General features: G+C 42.0%; 1 protein-coding gene across 13 annotated transcripts in view; it reads left to right on the top strand.

Moving 5' to 3' along the window:
• The window catches only part of SLC25A30 (solute carrier family 25 member 30), a 40,579-nt gene extending 20,862 nt beyond the window's left edge, over positions 1-19,717 (top strand). For 5 of the 13 annotated variants that reach the window (XM_059041881.2, XM_067016666.1, XM_067016665.1 and 2 more), the window contains 4 exons: positions 664-788; positions 2,070-2,208; positions 3,797-3,877; positions 4,820-5,802. In XM_059041881.2, the coding sequence (XP_058897864.1) occupies positions 664-788; positions 2,070-2,208; positions 3,797-3,877; positions 4,820-4,861 (387 nt within the window). In that variant the 3' untranslated portion in view covers positions 4,862-5,802. Of the gene's footprint in view, positions 1-663; positions 789-2,069; positions 2,209-3,796; positions 3,878-4,819; positions 5,803-17,682 lie in introns of those variants that run through there. The other 8 variants (XM_067016659.1, XM_067016661.1, XM_067016664.1 and 5 more) reach the window with 3 other exon arrangements.

Genomic DNA, 19,717 nt, shown 5'->3' with positions numbered 1-19,717 from the left:
TAGTTCTTCCCATTTAAAAAAAAAAAATTATTTTTCCTATTTTTATTATTTTATTTAATCCAAATGGTATAATGGAGTAAAGGAAGAAGGATGACATCTGCCCTTGAAGAGATCTTCTTCCTCAATTTCCTTAATCTGCAAAATGAAAATATGTCATGATTTTGCATAAGGAGTATGTCGTGATTTTAAAGTACCTTTTGAAAAATTCATATATAAGAAATTCTGTGAGGGTTGAATACTTTTTTGGTTTACTTTTTTCCCCCCCTAAGTTCTTATGGAGAAGAGGTTATAGTTACATTGGATTTTTTTGATCTGTGTGGTTTCATGGCTCTTAAGTGAAGACTGAGGCAAGCGCTGGTGTGGAATGCTGTTTCCTAGTATTCTAGGGACTGTCGTCCCATAGATTAGATGCTAAGGGTCATCCAGTCGGATCCTCTCCATACATACAAGGAAACTGGAGGCTCTGGAGGTGACTCGTCCCGGTCAAGATTGTACAGTTAGTGCCAGAATCGGAAATAGACTTTGGGGCTTCTGACTTCTTACCGTCTGGATTTTTCTACTCTTTCACTCTACATTTCTACCTACCAGCAGGAAAACGTAAAAGATGGTCATAGTTTCTAGGGGAGAGATATCTGACTTGTTATTATTGATATTTTTACCCAGGGCGTGTCCCTTACTGCTCAGAGGGCCGCTGTTGTTGTTGGTGTGGAGCTGCCGGTCTACGACCTCACCAAGAAGCATCTGATTCTCTCGGGCTTGATGGGAGACACTGTGTATACCCATTTCCTGTATGTTTATGGATTTTAAAATTAATATTTTAGGTATGCATGAGCTTAGGGTAGAAATTTGCTGCTAATTTATAGACATTTTAAAGAAAGTTTATTATAAAAGTATTCTCATATTTGAAAAATTATGATACGGAAGTAAACCAGGAAAAAGTAGAAAAAGTATGTCCTTACCCCTTTACATAGGTAGCCATTGTTAACTGTTTGATATGTACCTTCAGGTGTTATCTATGCATATGCAAATATGTCTACAAAAGTATATTGCATGTGCTTTATTGTACAGCTACAATCCTGCTTGGTATTCTCTTGCTTGCTTTTTATTTTTATATTTTTATATTTTTCTGCTTTATTGAGGTATAATTGGCAAGTAGAATTGTAAGATACTTAAAGTGCACAATATGGTTAGATACACGTATGCCTTATGAAATGATTACCCTCATCGAGTTAATTAACACATCCATCATTTTATGTCTGTGTGAAAACATTTAAATTCTACTCTCGTAGCAAATTTAAATTCTATATAATACTGTGTTGTAAACCATAACCACCATGTTATACATTAGATCCTCAGACCTTAGTCATCTCATAACTGAAACTTTTGTACGCTTTTACCGACTTCTTCCCAATCCCAAACTCTGGCAACCACTTTTCGACTCTCTGTTTCTATGACATTTGGCAGTTTTGGAGACTGTTCTGATTCTTATGTGCTAATGACATCTACCAGGTAGAGGCCAGCGAGCTGCTACACATCTTACAATGCACAGGACAGACATCCACAACAAAGAATTAGCTATTCCAAAATGTTAGTAGTGCTGAAGCTGTGAAACCCTACTCTGAGTTAGTTGATACCAGGGCTGGTCTATGGTAGTCTTGTGACTGAAAGTTTAATAGAACCCAGGGTCCTGGTGGGCATCACATTACAGTGAGGAAATCTTTTTCTCTGATCTCTAAGAGCAATGTAGTTACGAGATGGCTAAAATTACTCTGATGCCTATTTGTAGGTGAATAGATAGGTAAAATAGATCATCCTTGGAGGATGTTCCTTCCTGTTTCTATGATTCGTTGACAGAAGCCGAGGCTGGAATTTATAAGCCAGTATAAACAATGCTGGTGTTTAAGAAGTCTGTGCAGCTCTTTAGATAAGGGCCTCATTCTCATATATTCCATCTTGTTACATGTTACTTTAACCTAGTTTGGGAGGAGGCTGTTTCCTGCCCTTGATAGTAGGGGCTGCAGCTCAGGGCTATTAAACTTTTTATTTTTCAAATGGTCTCTTCTTTATAGCTCAAGCTTCACCTGTGGGCTGGCGGGGGCCCTGGCCTCAAACCCTATCGATGTGGTGAGAACACGTATGATGAATCAGAGAGTCCTCCGAGATGGCAGATGCCCTGGCTACACAGGTTCCCTGGATTGCTTGTTACAGGTGAGCGGGGATGTCCGTCTGTACGCTGTTGTGAATGCCTTTCGTGGCTCATTGGCTTCCATGTTACCTTCTGAAGAGTTTCTTTTCAGGATTTAAAGACACAAGGGTTTAGAGCCTTATGAACCTGTGATTCTGTCATTTGTAATCGTGTGACTTCGGTCAAGGTACAGACTCTGTACACTGTGGTTTCCTCACAAGTGAAATGGGACAATAAATGATAGCACCTACATCACGGGATTATTATAAAAATCATTGAGATCATACCTACAAAATAGTTAGCACAGTGCCTGGAATAATGTTATGTAGAAACATCACATACATTTATAGTAAGTATAGACATAATAATAAAACCTTGTTAGTATAATAATAAGGGACACTGGTGAAGTAAGCACATTTATTTAAGTTAGTCTTCAGCGTTCTAGTGGATTGCTTCAATCCGTGAAACAGCCCCCCAAATAAATATTTGTATTTATTTAACCAAAGGAGTATCTAAATTTTGAGGGCTGATATAACTAAGATGAGTGACGCTCTAAAGTCTTGAGGTGGTACAGAGTTTTTGCCACACAGGGGCTCATTTTTTTAAATACAAAAATCTAAATGAACATTTAGAAATGAAAGTTCATTTTTCTTATATCTCTGCTCTGCTGTGAAGCGTGAGAAAATAGTCATATTTTCTGTGATTGTAGTAGAACTGTGTCTCCTTCCAGAATGTATCACCTTCCTGTTGAGTCAAACTGGAATGAACATCCTTCATTCAGACATCTCTCAAAGGGACACATGACTCTTACCTTAATTCTCAGTTTAAATACTTGGGCCTGCTGTTTCTCAGTAGATGAAAGTTTGTGACTGTCTCCGCTACTGGATTGCCAGCAGCCAAAGATGAGAGACCACTTTTGTGGTTGCTGTTTACCGGCATGATGCTGGCACATCCCTAGACATCAAATGTTGCTTTAATGAAGCAAAGATGCTTAACGGTATCTATCCAACAACATGAAATAGTGGTACTCTTGAATTATGTCCTTACTGCCATTGGCTCCTTTTTTTATTTCTGACCTGCTGTAAGCCCACATGGCAAAGGAGGCAGAAGACTCTAGTTGGAATTAAATCTCATTTCTTATTCATCCAACTGCTGTTTGCTTTGGGTGTGGGGTAGTGTGGTACAGAGCCCTAGTCTTCACCTATGCAGAAATGTTTGGTTGGTTTTTTTGTGTGTGTGGTACGCGGGCCTCTCCCTGCTGCGGCCTCTCCCGCTGCGGAGCACAGGCTCCGGACGCGCAGGCCCAGCGGCCGTGGCTCACGGGCCCAGCCGCTCCGCGGCACATGGGACCTTCCCGGACCGGGGCACGAACCCGCGTCCCCTGCATCGGCAGGCGGACTCCCAACCACTGCGCCACCAGGGAAGCCCTGCAGAAATGTTTAAAGAACGAAAAGAGGCAGAGGGCAGTGATTGCTTAGATAGTCCTTCCAAACAGAATTTTGTTTTTAAGAAAAACATATTGGTTCAGTCTGGCTACTAATTATTGATGCATATTTGACATAATTGGAAAGTTGGACGTTAACCTTTCCCCCCCCCCCTCCCTTATAACAGACATGGAAGAATGAAGGGTTTTTTGCTCTGTATAAAGGGTTTTGGCCAAATTGGTTGAGACTTGGTCCTTGGAATATTATTGTATCCTTTTCTGTTGCGGTAGATCTGAAAAAATATATAGCTGAAGAATGTTGTTTATATAAACTGTCATGTTATTAATTATAATTTAGAAGTAGGTTCTTATTGTGTTAAGTTCCTCTGATTCAAGAAATAACTATTCAGTTTCTTTTTCAGGAGGTATAAAGTCTCTGCTAAGCACTGTGAAACTTGGTTTAATGGTGGTGTTATTGAAAGGCAGTGGTACCAATAAAAACTTTTCTTTAGACTCTGCTCTAGGAGCTGAGAGTGTTTATGATTTCAGAGAGAGGGAGAGACAAGGATTTATTTCTTTGTGTATTTTTTCAATCCCTTGCCACCCTTGGGAAGGATGTGGTTTGGCAGCTGTGTTCTAGAATGCTTATTTCAGAGAGTGCCTAAGGATAGACAGGAATTCGCTCCAGAATTATTTGGCTGATTAGCACTTTTCCCTCTATGCCAAAGCGGGAGGCAGGAAGGAAGAGACAGTTTATAAGAAATGAAGGGACAGAATTATAAAGCAGGGGATGTCAGTTTGCACCATCCTGTTTCTCCACGCCTCCCTCCCAGGCAAGCTTGCCTACCGGCAGCCCTGGAGGAGAGCTCCCCGGGCTTGCTCTCTTTCTCTTGCTCACAGAATTTACTGTTCTGTAAAGTCTTCCAAAAAGTCAGAAAAGCTAGCAGGGTGGATGTACTCTTAGAAGCTTTTGGAGCTGATGCAGGAAATTTATGTGTCTCAGTTGCGGTCTGTCTCTTACAAGGTGACCTTGGGAAGGTTAATGGGGAGATCTCTTGGAGTGGTTGAGGGTAGAGCCCCTCATGTTTAATCATGTCCACGGCATGTGGTCTGCCCAGAAATATTTGTTAGGAGGTGTGCTATTTGTGGGTCTGTTTGGATTCGTTAGGCTTAAGATGGCATAAAATGTCAGCCTTAACTAACACCTGCAGTTCTTTGTGACATATGAGCAGTTGAAGAAGTTGGATTTGTGACAAGTCAAGCCTGCATGAGACATCCCGCTGAAAATGCTCACGTCTGAAATAGCGAAGCTTCCTGTCTTTCCCACTGCTTCTCACTGCTTGGCCCGCCACAGATTCTGAGGTGTGAGCAACAGGTGAAGACCGGGTTAGCTCGGATTGCTGTGTCCTGGCATCGGACGCTCTGCACCAGATGTTTAATGGCATAGACCGTAACATCCAAACACTAGTCCTTACCATTCAAGTGCCCTTCGACATCAAAGATAACATGAAATGCATGTTTCTTACTAAAGAAAACTTGCATGAAGATCAGGAACTGTGGACTGATTCCCTCAGGGGAGAATAACTCCGGATGCATCTCGACTCATAGCCGAGACTCCCAGACTGTTCGAAAGAAGCTCTTCGGAACCATGGAATGAACAGAGCCTCCAAGAGGGTGTTACTGTTCCTGAACTTCTGGGGGGGCTTTGGCTTCGTGTCTGCTGAAGAAATTCACACATGGAGACCTGGTATACCCCAGGTATAAACAGTGCACGATATAGATCCCTGGAATATTGCACTGCTTTCTAATTTCCAATTTTGGTAGGATCTTTCACTTATAATAAGTGATTTTTAAGCCTTTGACCACTCGACCTTTGTGAGGAATTGTTACCAAGTATTAATATCTAAACTCATGATGGTGTGATAGGTTGGCTTGGAAGGTGGCAAAGTCTGTGCTGGTGGGAGGTGTTTTTAAGCTACTTGGGTTCTGTCTTAAGTAATGTTTGTAATTTGCCCTGTGATTTTAGCAAAGTTTCTATTTCCCGATCTGTAAAATGGGGATAATAACATCTATTGATATTGAGGGTCAGGTGAAGAAGATAGTAGCTGCTACTACTTGACTTGTAGGATTAGTGTGTTTACCTCATGCTGTCATACAGCCATCATCCCAGAATAAATGGTCCGTGTGTATGGAAGAGAGTCATTTTATCATGGGCTTCTCCTGAGTGAGATCCTTTGTTAAAGGCCTTGTGAAAGAAAGGTTAAGGTTCTATTACATTTTCCATAGCAAAATGTTGCAAGTGAATCAGAGTTGATTATTCCAGATTTCCCGGGTTTTACTTTAGTTCTGGTCACATTTGTCAAAATACTTCCTGTCTTGGACTTCCTAATCAGTTTGGAATGAAAGTACTTGCTTGAAATTCGAAAGGTGATTTTTGTGTGTGTGTGCCTATTTATCTGGAATCTGATAAGAGGTATATAATGTCTTCTTTTCTTCTAAAGACAGGATATCATTCTTCTTTTTCATCTTCATCTTATTCTTTTCAAAATAAAAAGTGCTTCTCAGAGCCCCACAACCTTTTACCCTTCTAGAAGACAGCCCCAGGAAAGGGACGATATTGAATATTTACTTGGGGACCTTTGGTTCTACTCTTTGAGAGTAACATTAAATACATACTGTGGCCTCCAGGACAGACACCTCTGCAGTACATGCAGGTTCCCAGTGGGTCCAGCCCCTGGGCTGCTTCCTCCCCTGAAGCAGAATGGAAGGCACACATGTTTTTCTTGGGGATTGGGCAGTTTTGCCTCCAGTCATCTTGACCTTGCCTTCTTTGCAAAAGATTTTGTGAAGCAGAAATTTAGTTCCAAAAGTAAGAGCTAAGTCAAGAAAAGAGGAGGTCGGAAGGGCAGGTAGGTGTTGATTGCTTCAAGGCTCAGATGAAGCCCAGTTCTCCCTGACCAGTTCCGGACATGACTCTGGAGAGCTGAGCCTGTTCACGCCTCGCCCCTCGTACTGAACCATATCTTCAGAGAGCAGATTATTCTTCTTCGTACCAAAACATTCCATTGATGTGGTAAGGGCTTTCTATAGAAAGCCTTTTTCACTTTTGAGTCCCTGGAGTTTAAAGGATGACTTTTTATGAGCCACTCTTTGTTTCTTTTTTTTTTGATGTAGAAAACATGTTAATTGTACATACATAATTCCTAAAACAGAAGCAAGTTCATTTTGAAGACCATGTAAAGATTGAATGTCATGCAATATTCATTATATCAGTTTATTCAAAAATGTACATGTTCATACCAGGATGAAAGGAAAGCCAAACGTTGCTGTAAAAGGTAAGTGTGTTTTTAAAAAAATAAATTTATTAATTTTATTTATTTAGTTTTGGCTGTGTTGAGTCTTCGTTGCTGCGCACGGACTTTCTCTAGTTGGGGTGAGCAGGGCCTACTGTTCACTGCGGTGCTCGGGCTTTTCATTGCAGTGGCTTCTCTTGTTGTGGAGCACGGGCTCAGTAGTTGTGGCACGTGGGCTCTAGAGTTCAGGCTCAGTAGTTGTGGCACACGGGCTTAGTTGCTCTGCGGCATGTGGGATCTTCCCGGACCAGGGCTCAAACCCGTGTCCCCTGCATTGGCAGGCGGATTCTTAAACACTGCACCACCAGGGAAGCCTGGTAAGCATGTATTTAAGATGAAAATATAGTATTTCTTCAGTGCAGAGTTATTAAATACCTTATAGAACAGAGTCTTACCTTGTTTTGATTTTTTTTCTGCTTCTTGAAAGAGTAATGCAGTTGTTGAAGCTTCTAACCAAGAAAGAAACTTGAAGAACTGGGAGACTTGGTCCCCTTGTTTCCAGGGCTGTGACTACAAGTCATCCATCCCCTTGGGTATTGCTGAGTGTGGCAAAGGGATTTTTAGCTTTGAAAACCAAAATGACAAAAGTGGATTTTTTTGTTTGCTTGTGGATTTGTGTAATCATTGATGCTAAGTGTTGGCTGAGTGTTATATAAAAAATGGCTTCTCTTCTCCATATTTATTTATGTGCTAGGAATAGTATATATTATATAAAGACTAAAAAGTTTTCATAAGCCTTTATATTTTGAGCTCCTTATATAAACATTGTTGTAATATGTGGCATAAGCCTGGTTTCGGTATTTAATAAACAGAAGTAATATATAATAATAAAAAATGCTCTGTGGTTATTTCAGATGAATTTAAACTTTTAAAGAAAGATAAGCTGCAAAGCGTCCAGAAGGCTGGAGTAGAAATAGCATTCGTGAAAGTGGCTATAGACATTTCTCTCTGCTTAGAGAAGTTGTTGGGATCATCTTACTAATTACCTGGAGACCTGTGTGGCCTCCCAGTCTATGAATCACTCTGCAGCTCAGTAGAGGCCAGTGAATTTGGTTTGTGGGCTTGCTGGGCAGGGCACCTTGGAGATTCAGAACACCAGTGGTATGCCATCAGTGCCTTGAAATTTCAGGACCCCTCAGTGCTTCTTCTAGCATCTGGTGTTGGCTAGAGGCAGAGCCGGGATCCTTGGTTAACTGTGGGCCAGGCAGAGACACCTCTGGTTGGTATAAAACAACCAGTGAATGAAATGCAAACCTGGCTCATTATTTTTTTTTATTGGAAAATGTTTTCAAGGTGCCTGTCTTAATATTTGTGTTAAACACAGTGGTCTATTGAAAAAACAATTGGCAAAAAGAGGGAGCCTTAAATGTCTGGAGAACTCATGTCCCACTAGATCAGGGCACCTGTTAGAAGCATTGGGCATGAAATCCAGGCTACTTTTTTTTTTTTTTTTTTTTTTTCCATGTTGGGTCTTTGCTGCTGCGCATGAGCTTTCTCTAGTTGCGGCGAGAGGGGACTACTCTTCATTGAGGTGTGCGGGCTTCTCATTGCAGTGGCTTCTCTTGTTGTGGAGCATGGGCTCTAGGTGCGTGGGCTTCAGTAGTTGTGGCACGCGGGCTCAGTAGTTGTGGCTCGAGGGCTGTAGAGCGCAGGCTCAGTAGTTGTGGTGCACAGGCTTAGTTGCTCTGAGGCATGTGGGAATCTTCCCGGACCAGGGATCGAACCCATGTCCCCTACAGTGGAAGTGCGGAGTCCTAACCACTGGACCACCAGGGAATTCCTTCATCACTTTTTAAATTTGCTGCACTGCTTTGTGCTTTTTTAGCATAATAATTTGTGCAGAGTAGATAATACCAAAAATACTTGCTGTATTAAATGGAAGCAACTTACTAAGATTTGCTCATTACTTCTGGGATTCTTATGTAGTAAATGTTATCTTAAGGTCACCAAGGAGTCTGAGAATTGGGTTGAGAGCACTGCATGTAGTATTTTCTACCGACTGCTTTATTTACCCAGTTTCTCTTATGACACTCAAATTAAAATCTCTGTCAGCTAGTGTTCAGTTCAGGCTGATACTAATTTTTAAAAATTGTGGTAAGGTATTCATTTAAAAATTTACCATTTTAACCATTTTTAAGTGTACAGTTTTGTGACATTAAGTACACCACCATCCATCCCCATAACTTTTCATCTTGTGGGACTGAACTCTATATCCATTAAATAAGAAGTCCCCGTTTTCTCTCCTCCTCCCAGCCCCTGGCAACTCCCATTCTACTTTCAGTCTCTAGGATGTCCTCAGGATTCATCCATGATTTAGCATATTGCAGAATTTCCTTTTATTTAAGGCTGAATAATAATTCTATTATATCTTTATGCCAGTTTGCTTATTCATTCATCTGTCGGGGGACACTTGGGCTGTTTGCATGTTTTAGCTGTTGTAAATAATGCTGCTATAAATATGAGTGTATGAATATCTCTTTGAGACTCTGCTTTCAGTCCTTTTGATCCTATACCCAGAAGTGGAATTGCTGGGTCATACGGTAATTCTATTTTTAATTTTTTGAGGAGCTGCATACCGTTTTCCACACCGATTGTACTAGTTTACATTCTCACCAATGGTGCGTAAGGGTTCCACTTCCTCTACATCCTTGCTAACACTTGTTTGCTATTTATTTGATAGTAACCATCCTGATGGATGTGAGGTGGTATCTCATTGTAGTTCTGATTTGCATTTCCCTGATAATTAGTGATGTTGAGCATCTTTTGCTGTTCTTATTGGCCATTTGTATATCTTTTATGCAGAAATGTCTACTCAAGTTCTTTACTTGTATTTTAAAATTTATTATTAATCCCTCTTCATTTCTTTTTTTAAATATTTCTTTCGTTTTTAAATTTTGGCTGCATCGGGTCTTAGTCGAGGCAGGCAGGATCTTTGTTGTGGCATGCGGGATCCAACATTGTGGTGCTTGGGCTCCTCGTTGCAGCACGTGGGCTTCTCTCTAGTTGTGGCGCATGGGCTCCAGAACGTGTGGGCTCTCTTGTTGTGGCCCACGTGCTCAGTAGTTGTGGCACTTGGGCTTAGTTTTCCTGTGGCATGTGGGATCTTAGCTCCCCAACCAGGGATCAAACCCACATACCCTGCATTGGAAGGTGGACTCTTAACCCCTGGAGCACCAGGCAAGTCCCAATTTCTTTTTTTTTTTTTTAAATTTATTTTTATTCTTACTTAATTTATTTTTGGCTTTGCTGGGTCTTCGTTGCTGCATGCAGGCTTTCTCTAGCTGTAGCGAGTGGGGGCTAGCGACTCTTCATTGCGGTGTACGGGCTTCTCATTGCGGTGGCTTCTCTTGTTGTGGACCACGGGTTCTAGGCCATGGGCTTCAGTAGTTGTGGCATGTGGGCTTAGTAGGTAGTTGTGGCTCACGGTCTCTAGAGCGCAAGTGCAGTAGTTGTGGAGCATGGGCTTAGTTGCTCTGCGGCATGTGGGATCTTCCCAGACCAGGGATCTAACCTGTGTCCCCTGCATTGACAGGCAGATTCTTATCCACTGCGCCACCAGGGAAGACCCTCAATTTCTTTACTTGTTTTTGAATTGGTCTGTTTGGTCTTTTTGTTGAGTTTTGGCAGTTCTCTGTGTATTCTGCATATTAATCCCCTATGAGATAGATGATTTGCAGATGTTTTCTCCCACTCTGTGGGTTGCCTTTTTCACTTTTTGATAGTGTCTTTTTTGGTGTGCGGGCCTCTCTCTGTTGTGGCCTCTCCTGCTGCAGAGCACAGGCTCAGCAGCCATGGCTCACGGGCCCAGCTGCTCTGCGGCATGTGGGATCTTCCCTGACCGGGGCACGAACCCGTGTCCCCCGCATTGGCAGGCAGACTCTCAACCACTGCGCCACCAGGGAAGCCCGATAGTGTCTTTTGATAACACAACATTATAAAAATTTTCATGAAAGTCCAGTTTGTCTATGTTTTCTTTTGTTACCTGTACGTTTGGTGTCATATCCAAGAAATCATTACCAAATCCAGTGTTGCAAAGTTTTTGTCCTATGTTTTCTTTTAAGAGTTTTATTGCTGTAAGGCGTTACATTTAGGTATTTGGTCCATTTTGAGATAATTTTTATATACGGTATTAGATAAGGGTTCAACTTCCTTTTTTTGTGTATGGATATCCAGTTTCCCCAGCACCATTTGTTGAAAAGACTGTCCTTTCTCCATTGAATAGTCTCGGCACCCTTGTCAAAAAACATTTGACCATATATGTGAGGATTTATTTCTGGGCTCTCATTTCTATTTCATAGGTCTGTCTGTCTTTCTTTATGCTAGTACCACACTGTTTTGATTGCTGTAGGTTTGTAGTAAGATTTGAAATCAGGAAGTATGAATCCTGCAGTTTTGTTGTTCTTTTTCAAGATTGTTTTTGCTATTTGGGGTCCCTTGAGGCTCCATATGAATTTTAGGATGGGTTTTTCTGTTTATGCAAAAACCATCATTGTGATTTTGATAGAGATTGCATTGAATCTGTAGATTTCTTTGGGTAGTATTGACATTTTAATAATATTAAGTCTTCCAATCCATGAAAACGGGATGTGTTTACATTTATTTGTGTCATCTTTAATTTCTTTCAGTGATGTTTTTATTGTATAAGTCTTTTACCTCCTTGGTGAATTCCTAAGTATTTTATTCTTTTTGATGCTATTGTAAATAGAATTCTTTTAAATTTTCTTTTCAGATTGTTCATTGTTCCTGTATAGGAATGCAACTGATTTTTGTGTGTTGATTTTGTATCCTCCTACTTTGGTGAATTCATTTCTTAGTTCTAATAGTCATTTTTTTGGAATATTTATGGTTTTCTACATTTAAGATCATGTCATCTGCAAACAGATAATTTTGGATGCCTTTCATCTCTTTTTCTTTTTTCTTTTTTTTTTCTTTTTTTTCTTTTTTGGTGGTACGCGGGCCTCTCACTGCTGTGGCCTCTCCCTTTGCGGAGCACAGGCTCCGGACGTGCAGGCTCAGCGGCCATGGTTCACGGGCCCAGCCGCTCCACGGCATGTGGGATCTTCCTGGACCGGGCACGAACCCGTGTCCCCTGCATCCGCAGGCGGATTCTCAACCACTGCGCCACCAGGGAAGCCCTATCTCTTTTTCTTGCCTATTTGTTCTCACTAGAACTGCCAGTACGATGTTGAATAGAAGTGGTGAACACGGGCATCCTTGCCTTGTTCCTGATCCTAGAGGAAAAGCTTTCGATCATTCACCATTTAGTATGATGTTTGTTGTGGGTTTTTCATATATGGCTTTTATTATGTTGAGGTAGGTTCCCTTTATTCCTAGTTTGTTGAGTGTTGAATTTTGTCAGATGCTTTTTCTGCATCAATTGAGATGATCATGTGGGTTTTTTTTCCTTCATCCTGTTGATGTAGCATAATATATTGATCAGGTTTTATATGTTGAACCATCCTTCCATTCCAGGAATAAATTCCACTTGGTCATAGTGTATAATCCTTTTAATATGCTGCTGAATTCTCTTTGCTAGTATTTTGTTGAGGATTTTTGTATCAATGTTCATAAGGGATATTTGTCTGTAGTTTTCTTGTAATGTCTTTGTCTGGCTTTGTTATCAGGGTAATGCTGGCCTTGTAGAATGAGTTAGGAAATGTTCCCTCTTCAGTTTTTTGGAAAACTGAGAAAGATCGGTATTAGTTCTTCCATAAACGTTTGGTAGAATTCACCAGTAAAACCATCAGGTCCCGGGTTTTTCTTTGTTAGGAGATTTTTTTTTTTTTTTTTTTTTTTTTGGCTGCACTGGGTCTCCATTGCGGTGTGCTGGCTCTTTGTTGTGGGCTTCTCTCTAGTTGTGGTGCGCGAGCTTCTCTAGTTGTGGCGTGTGGGCTCCTCTCTAGTTGTGGCACGTGGGATCTTACTTAGTTCCCCAACCAGGGATTGAACCCACATCCCCTGCATTGGAAGGTGAATTCTTAACCACTGGACCACCAGGGAAGTCCCGTTAGGAGATTTTTAAAATTACTGATTTAATCTCCTTATTAGTAATAGGTCTATTCAGATTTTCTATTGCTTCCTGACTTAGTCTTGGTAGGTTTTCTGTTTCTAGGAATTTGTCCATTTCATCTAGATTATCCAATTTGCTGATGTATGATTATTCATAGTAGTCTCTTATAATCCTTTTTATTTATGTAGAATTGGTAGTAATGCCCCTATTTTCATTTTTGATTTTAGTAATTTTAGTCCTCTGTTTCTTTTCTTAGTCCATCTAGCTAAAGGTTTGTGAATTTCGTTAATCTTTTCAAAGAACCAAGTTTTGGTTTCATTTATTTTCTCCATTCTCTGTTTAATTTATCTCTGCTCTGATCTTTATTATTTCCTTCATTCTGCTAGCTTTGGGTTTAGTTCGTTCTTTTTCTAGTTGCTTAAGTTGTAAAGTTGTATTTCACTTTCATCTATCTCAAAGTAGTTCTAATTTCCCTTGTGCCTTCTTTGGTACATTGGTTAAGAGGCAAGGCTAGGAAATCAAGTCACCAGAGCCTAGTGAAAGTTGCACTTGTGGAGGAGGGGCCATTGGGCTGGAACTGTGATCATAGAAGGACACAGCTATGTCCAGGGACACAGCAGTGAAACAGGGAGAACATGAAAAAATACCCTGTTCTCTCTCCCTCTCCAATTTCCTGCCGCTATTTTCACTGAATAACCCAACTGGAAACTAGAAAGTAAAGAGACCTGAGTAATCCAATCCACATTCAAGGAGCCATCACCCAAAAGCGTAGAGCAGGGCGTAGATGTAGTAACTCTGGGGGGAGATAATGGAGACACACCACCTTGACCATGGTCATAGATTCAAGACTTCCAGCCCTGGCAGTACAAAGGTACTGTTTGAAGTCTGAGTGGTCAGATTTTCTTTCTCTCCCAGTTATTTTCCAGTGACACTCCTAACTGGGGCTGGCACACTGCAGCAGTCCACTTCTGGTTGGTGCCTATATGTTGTTCAGAACCATCTATAAAGCAGGCTAAGTTTTTTCTTCCTCTGTCAACTGGCCATAGGGAAATCCCAGTGATGCCATAGGTGTGGTTTGAGGGCAAGGTAGTAATGCAGTAGAACTCCCTGCCGTGGGAGTCTGAGCCCCGTACTCATGCCTTTAGGAACGGCTCATGCTTGGTGCTGTCTGTCTATTCCACACCACTTCCATTTGCTGCCAGACACCCTGAGCCCTCTCTGGCCATTTTATTGCAATTCAAGTAAACCTCAAGCCCTGTGGATTTTATCTTAATATCTCTTCCGTTCATCCTCCTTTCTCCATCTCCATTAACACTCCTGAGTTCAGGCCTTCTAGATGCTGAAACAGCCTCCACTCTATGTCCACACCACACGTCATCCTATCAAGGACCTTTCTGCAGCCAATCTGACAGTATCCTCACTACCCAGTCTCCTCAGTGTAGAGGCCAGACTCCTTAGCATGGTGCCCAGGGGTTTCCTGGTCTCGTCCCCACTCACTTCTTTGGCTTCCTCATCACCTTTCAACCTGCAACTCCAAATTCCAGCCATATTGTAAAATTTTTGACTTCCTAAAAATGTGGTATATTCTCACTTCTAGGCCTTAGCTCGCGCTGTTTCCCTCTGGCTTAAAAGGGTTTCTCCTTCTTTGTCCTGTTTTCCTTCAGATGCCAAGTCATTCAAGATACATTTATTGAGCATTGACTATATGCCGAACACCGTGCTTACAGGTCCCTTCCTCTAGGACACCTACCCTGATCTTCCAAGAATGGATTCAATGATTTTCTTCTGTGCTTTCTGTAATATGTAATTATGCTTATTCCAGGGGGACTGCACCTCAAGTCGTAATCTACTTTCCAGTATTTGTCGGCTTGTCTTACTAGATTGTAAGCTTCTTGAAGGCATGAAATGTTCTTATTTAGTTTGGAAGACTCAGACCGGCACACAACATGGCACCTAGTAAGTACGCACCAAAGATTTCAATAAGTGGATGAGCTAATGAATAAATGGGTGATTGGTTATGTTTTGAGATCCCTAATGCTATACAATATACACATGCCAACAGCATAAAAATACATAGGAATAATTAATATATGCCATCATTACAAGTAACACATACTCATTAAAAAATATATAAAAACAGAAAATACCAGTAAAATGTAAACAATTTAAAATCACTGTCTTAGTAGGCCATCAAACAAATTTACCATAGTTCTATATGTAAATTGTTTACAAATGTTTGTTAGTAGCCTATGATGAACAGCTTTCTGCATAAATCTTTTTTATTTTTTTAAATTTACTTTGTGTGTGTGTCTGTGTGTGTACTCATGATTTATTGAGGGTGGGAAGGAAGGAAGGGAGGGAGGGAAGGAAGCAAGATAGGGATGGAGAAGCTGCTGCACGCGAATGTGGTGTTAAGTTCTGCTTTCAGCCTGATCTGGAGGGGAGCTCTGGAGGGTAAACTGAACTGCAGATTCTGAAGCTTTTTAAAAAAAATATTTAAGATTATCATTTTTGAAAGAATCTTCAAAGAAGAAGTAAAAAAGTGAATATTATAAAGCTAGTGATGTTTCCAAAAATGTTTTACCAGTGTTGCCAGTGTTTAATTTTATCACCATAATGTAATAGTGCTTTTTATTCCATTTCTTTTAATTTTCTTACTAGCAAAGATGCAGTTCATAGCTTTTTGAGGTTGAAATCTTGACAGGTAATTATGCCTTTCTTCAAAATATGCCTTGATTCAAAATATTCTAAATTCAAAACTGAGAGACCATTGTCTGATCTAAGGAAGCAATTCTTCTGTTATGAAATAGAGCCCAACATACTATTTAAATAAATTGTCAAGATTTAAAGTGATTTATGCAGTTCACTGATGTGTGAATGAGAAATTGATACAGTAAGTAAGCAAGGAAATAATTTGAAAAGGAAACATCTTCAAATACTTGATGAAGCTATAAAAGCCAACACCAAGAGAAGTGATTCTGATAATAGGTTGGAGGCTCTGACATGAAGAAATTCAGCAATTTCCAATTAACATGCTCTGAAAATCCAGGAGGGAGTTGCAGACATGCAGGTGGCATAAGAATTTTTTCTTTTAAATCATTTCATTTTGTGACTTCATTGTAAGCAATGAAGTGAAATGGAGCATGATTGGAGAAGCCTGACGTTTTATCTTTCCTCCTCATCGATGCTATGATTTAGTGTTTTGGCGCTTGAACTACTCCCGCCTTATAGTAGAACAGAACGTACCAAAGCTTCAAGCCTTTTCCTCTTAGAGGTATTCCTTCAAGCCTGTAATGCTCACCTTAGGACTCATGCTTGCTAAAATGCCCTGTTACAGAAAAGCACTAATGGGTTTAAATGTCTTCATGTCACTCCCTTTCATAATATTAGTGTAAAGAAGAAAGAGAAAGTCTTGTCAGGAGTCCTGGTTCCAATGACACGTCTGCCCTTTACTAACCATTATCCTGAACAGGTCACAAACCTTCCTGAGATTCAGTTCTTCACTCATTAAGTAAAGATAATAGTAATAATATTCACCAACTTCCTCCTGGGTTAAAGTAAGGAACAGGTGAGAGGTACTTTATACTACAGCATCAGCGATTCTCGCGATGTTACATTATTAGCAGGGGTCTTTTGCAGTGATCAGATTTTAGTCATTGAGTGGGGCTGACCGAGGTGAGACTTGAAGTACGCACTGTAAGGAAGTCTTGGGATCCCTATCTCCATCTCTGCTTTCTCCTCCCATCCCTGACCTGCAACACCCTTGCCTCTTGTCCCTTAGGGCATTTTTTCCACAGGCCTATTTATTTATTTATTTTTTAATATTTATTTATTTATTTATTTATTTAGGCTGTGCCAGGTCTTAGTTGCGGCACGTGGGATCTTCATTGTGGCATGCAGGATCTTTTACTTGCAGCATGCAGACTTCTTAGTTGTGGCATGCATGCGGGATCTAGTTCCCTGACCAGGGGATCGAACCCAGGCCCCCTGCATTGGGAGCTCAGAGTCTTACCCACTGGACCACCAGAGAAGTTCCCCAACAGGGCTATGCTAAGACATTAATAGATGAAGTCTTAAGCAAAGTTATGGCTCTGGGGACATTTGCAGAAGGTAATAGGGAACTTTCACCACTATCTATCTATGCCTTTAGGGCAGCAGGATATAGTGTGCAGCATATCGAAAACCAGAGCCTCTGGACAATTTTTTAACTATATTTTCATTTCATATACTTAAACATTTTTTTTTTTTCTGAATCATTAACATGATTGTCTTAGGATTGCCCCGTTATTTCACCTTCCACCCCACCACCCTCCTTATTTGTGTATTTAGACTATTTTAATTAAGCTATTAAAGAAGAACAGGGATTGATTTATATGCAAATGGTATGTACAAGCGCATTAAAGGCAAGATGATGTGAGGGATACAGCCTGAGTGAAGGCTTCCTGGTGATCCGAATGTCAGGGGATTTAGCCTGTTGCTGGTGTAACATAAGTGCGTGAACCCGAAAGCAGCTGTGTGGCAGCAGTCAGCACCATCTTCGTGCTGCCAACAGCAATTTCGTTTTCCAGCCAGACAGTATCATCCATCTCGTTGTTAATTTGAATATTGGTCTTATACTTTTAGTGGTATGTAACTTATACATGAATTTTAATGTAAACATACAAAGCTTAGGTCAAGTTTTCTTTTTTCTTTTCTTTTTTTTTTTTTGCAGTACGCGGGCCTCTCACTGCCGTGGCCTCTCCCGTTGCAGAGCACAGGCTCCGGACGCACAGGCTCAGCGGCCACGGCTCACGGGCCCAGCCGCTCCGCGGCACGTGGGATCCTCCCGGACCGGGGCACGAACCCGTGTCCCCTGCATCGGCAGGCGGACTCTCAACCACTGCGCCACCAGGGAAGCCCAAGTTTTCTTCTTATACTTGAGCAACATAACATAGTTATTTACATCAACATTGGGGATCTGCAGTTTTTTAAAAGGGCTTTGTGCATTACTCAACCTGGGAAAACTCTGGGGTAGTACAAAGAGCGTCAGCTCCAGAAGTCAGGTTATCTAAGTTCTAGTCCTAACTTTAGCATTAACCACCGGTAGGACTTTGGACTGGTCATCTCGTCATCTCCTCTCTGTATGCCTCAGTTTGCTCATCTGTAGAATGAAAGGTTTGATTATATGATCTTTAGATTCTCTGCCAGTTCTGGATTCTCTTCTTCAAAGGTCAAAGAGCCCTTATTTGGGAACACAGCCAGGCACTGGTTTATGCTATTTGTTCTCTGGGAATAAAGCCTGAAGTCACTGTGACCTTAGCTAGAGACTGTTAAGATCCCCACGAAGCTGCTTCTAGCTGCTCTGACCCCATGGAAGGGTAGGAAGGGGTCTCCTTAACTGTTGTTGGCTCAGACACAAGGCACACGCTCTGGATGTCCCTGGTGTTATGACAGCGATTCCTTATGGGGCCTGGGGAAGGTGGGGTGTCACCAGAATCCAGGGCTTCTCAATCCAGCGGACTTCCATCTGGAGCCCCACCCCAGTTGAGAAGCAGGTGGAAATAGACCCCTGTAGCTGCTGGCAGTAGATCCAGTCGTCTGGGATGTGGCACGGAAAAATGGTTGGAAAGCAGCTGAGGAAGTTGTCCTTGGAATGTGCATGATGATGTTTATTAAAGATCCCCACAGGCAGAGGTACAGCTGCACTCAAGTCCTAGAGACTCTGGAAGATCAGCCTGCAGAATTCCAGAGGGATTAAGTCTAAACTACTTGAAAGTTTCTCCTCCTAACTTTCTCTCCCTCTCCTCCACTTCCTCCTCCTTCTCCCCACTATCTTCCTCTCCAATACCTAAACCTTACTGAGCACCCACCCTGTGTCATTCTGGGGCTTTCACACAGATCATCTTGTTCTATCCTCACCACACATCCAAAGGGCAAGTACTTTTATTATTTTATTCAGTACACATTTTCGCATCAGGACACTGAGGCACAGAGTTTCTAGTTGCCCATGTTCACCTGGGGAAGAAGGTAAGCAGGGCACACCCTTGGGTGGCTGGGCTCCGGAGCCGCGCTGTTAAACGCTGTTGTCAGCACCAACACGAGGACAGGCAAAGGCTGGGAAGCACCCTGGGGCTGGCCTCATGGGTATGAACGATTCAGCCCAACCATCGCCTGTGGAACGAATAAACCAAAGAGGCCCTGGGCCAGGGTGCTGACTGCTGTCCGCGTTCTCCAGCGGGGAGTCGGGTCATGGCTGCCTGGGCTCTGCCTTCTGCGGCAGGGACAGGAGCGACCCCAAAGCAGCCTGTTCCCAGGTAGGCGGGGCCCGAGGCGCAGCTCCGGCGGCTCAGAAAGGACCGGGGCTCTGCGGGGCTGTCGCGGTGTTGCGGTGAGCTGGCCACATGCGCACTAGCACCTGGCGCCCGCCTATCATCAGCGGCCCCCGTCTCGTCCTGGAGCCGCCAACCACAAATGCTCACACTTGGGGAAGGGCAAGGGGAAGGAGGCCAGGACCCAGGGCCATAGAAACCATGGCACCCCTGGTCCCGAGGCTCACCCACGGTGGTTCTTTAGCAAGCTCACATCCCAGTAAGGAAGTGAGAAAAAAGGGAGGAAAAAGTTCAGAACATTTTTTTCTCCTTCCCCTGTTTAAAGCTGTCGGTTGGATTCAACAGAATGGCAGCCACACCTGATAAAAAATCTGCAAATGAAAATTTTAAAATGCAGGATCTAGGTTATTCCGGGTGAATGCCCGTTATGCAATGACA

The sequence above is a fragment of the Kogia breviceps genome, chromosome 16, assembly GCF_026419965.1.
Source record: "Kogia breviceps isolate mKogBre1 chromosome 16, mKogBre1 haplotype 1, whole genome shotgun sequence".
NCBI lineage: Eukaryota > Metazoa > Chordata > Mammalia > Artiodactyla > Physeteridae > Kogia > Kogia breviceps.
The sequence above is the reverse complement of the archived record's forward strand: the minus strand, read 5'-3'. Positions and strand labels throughout refer to the sequence as shown.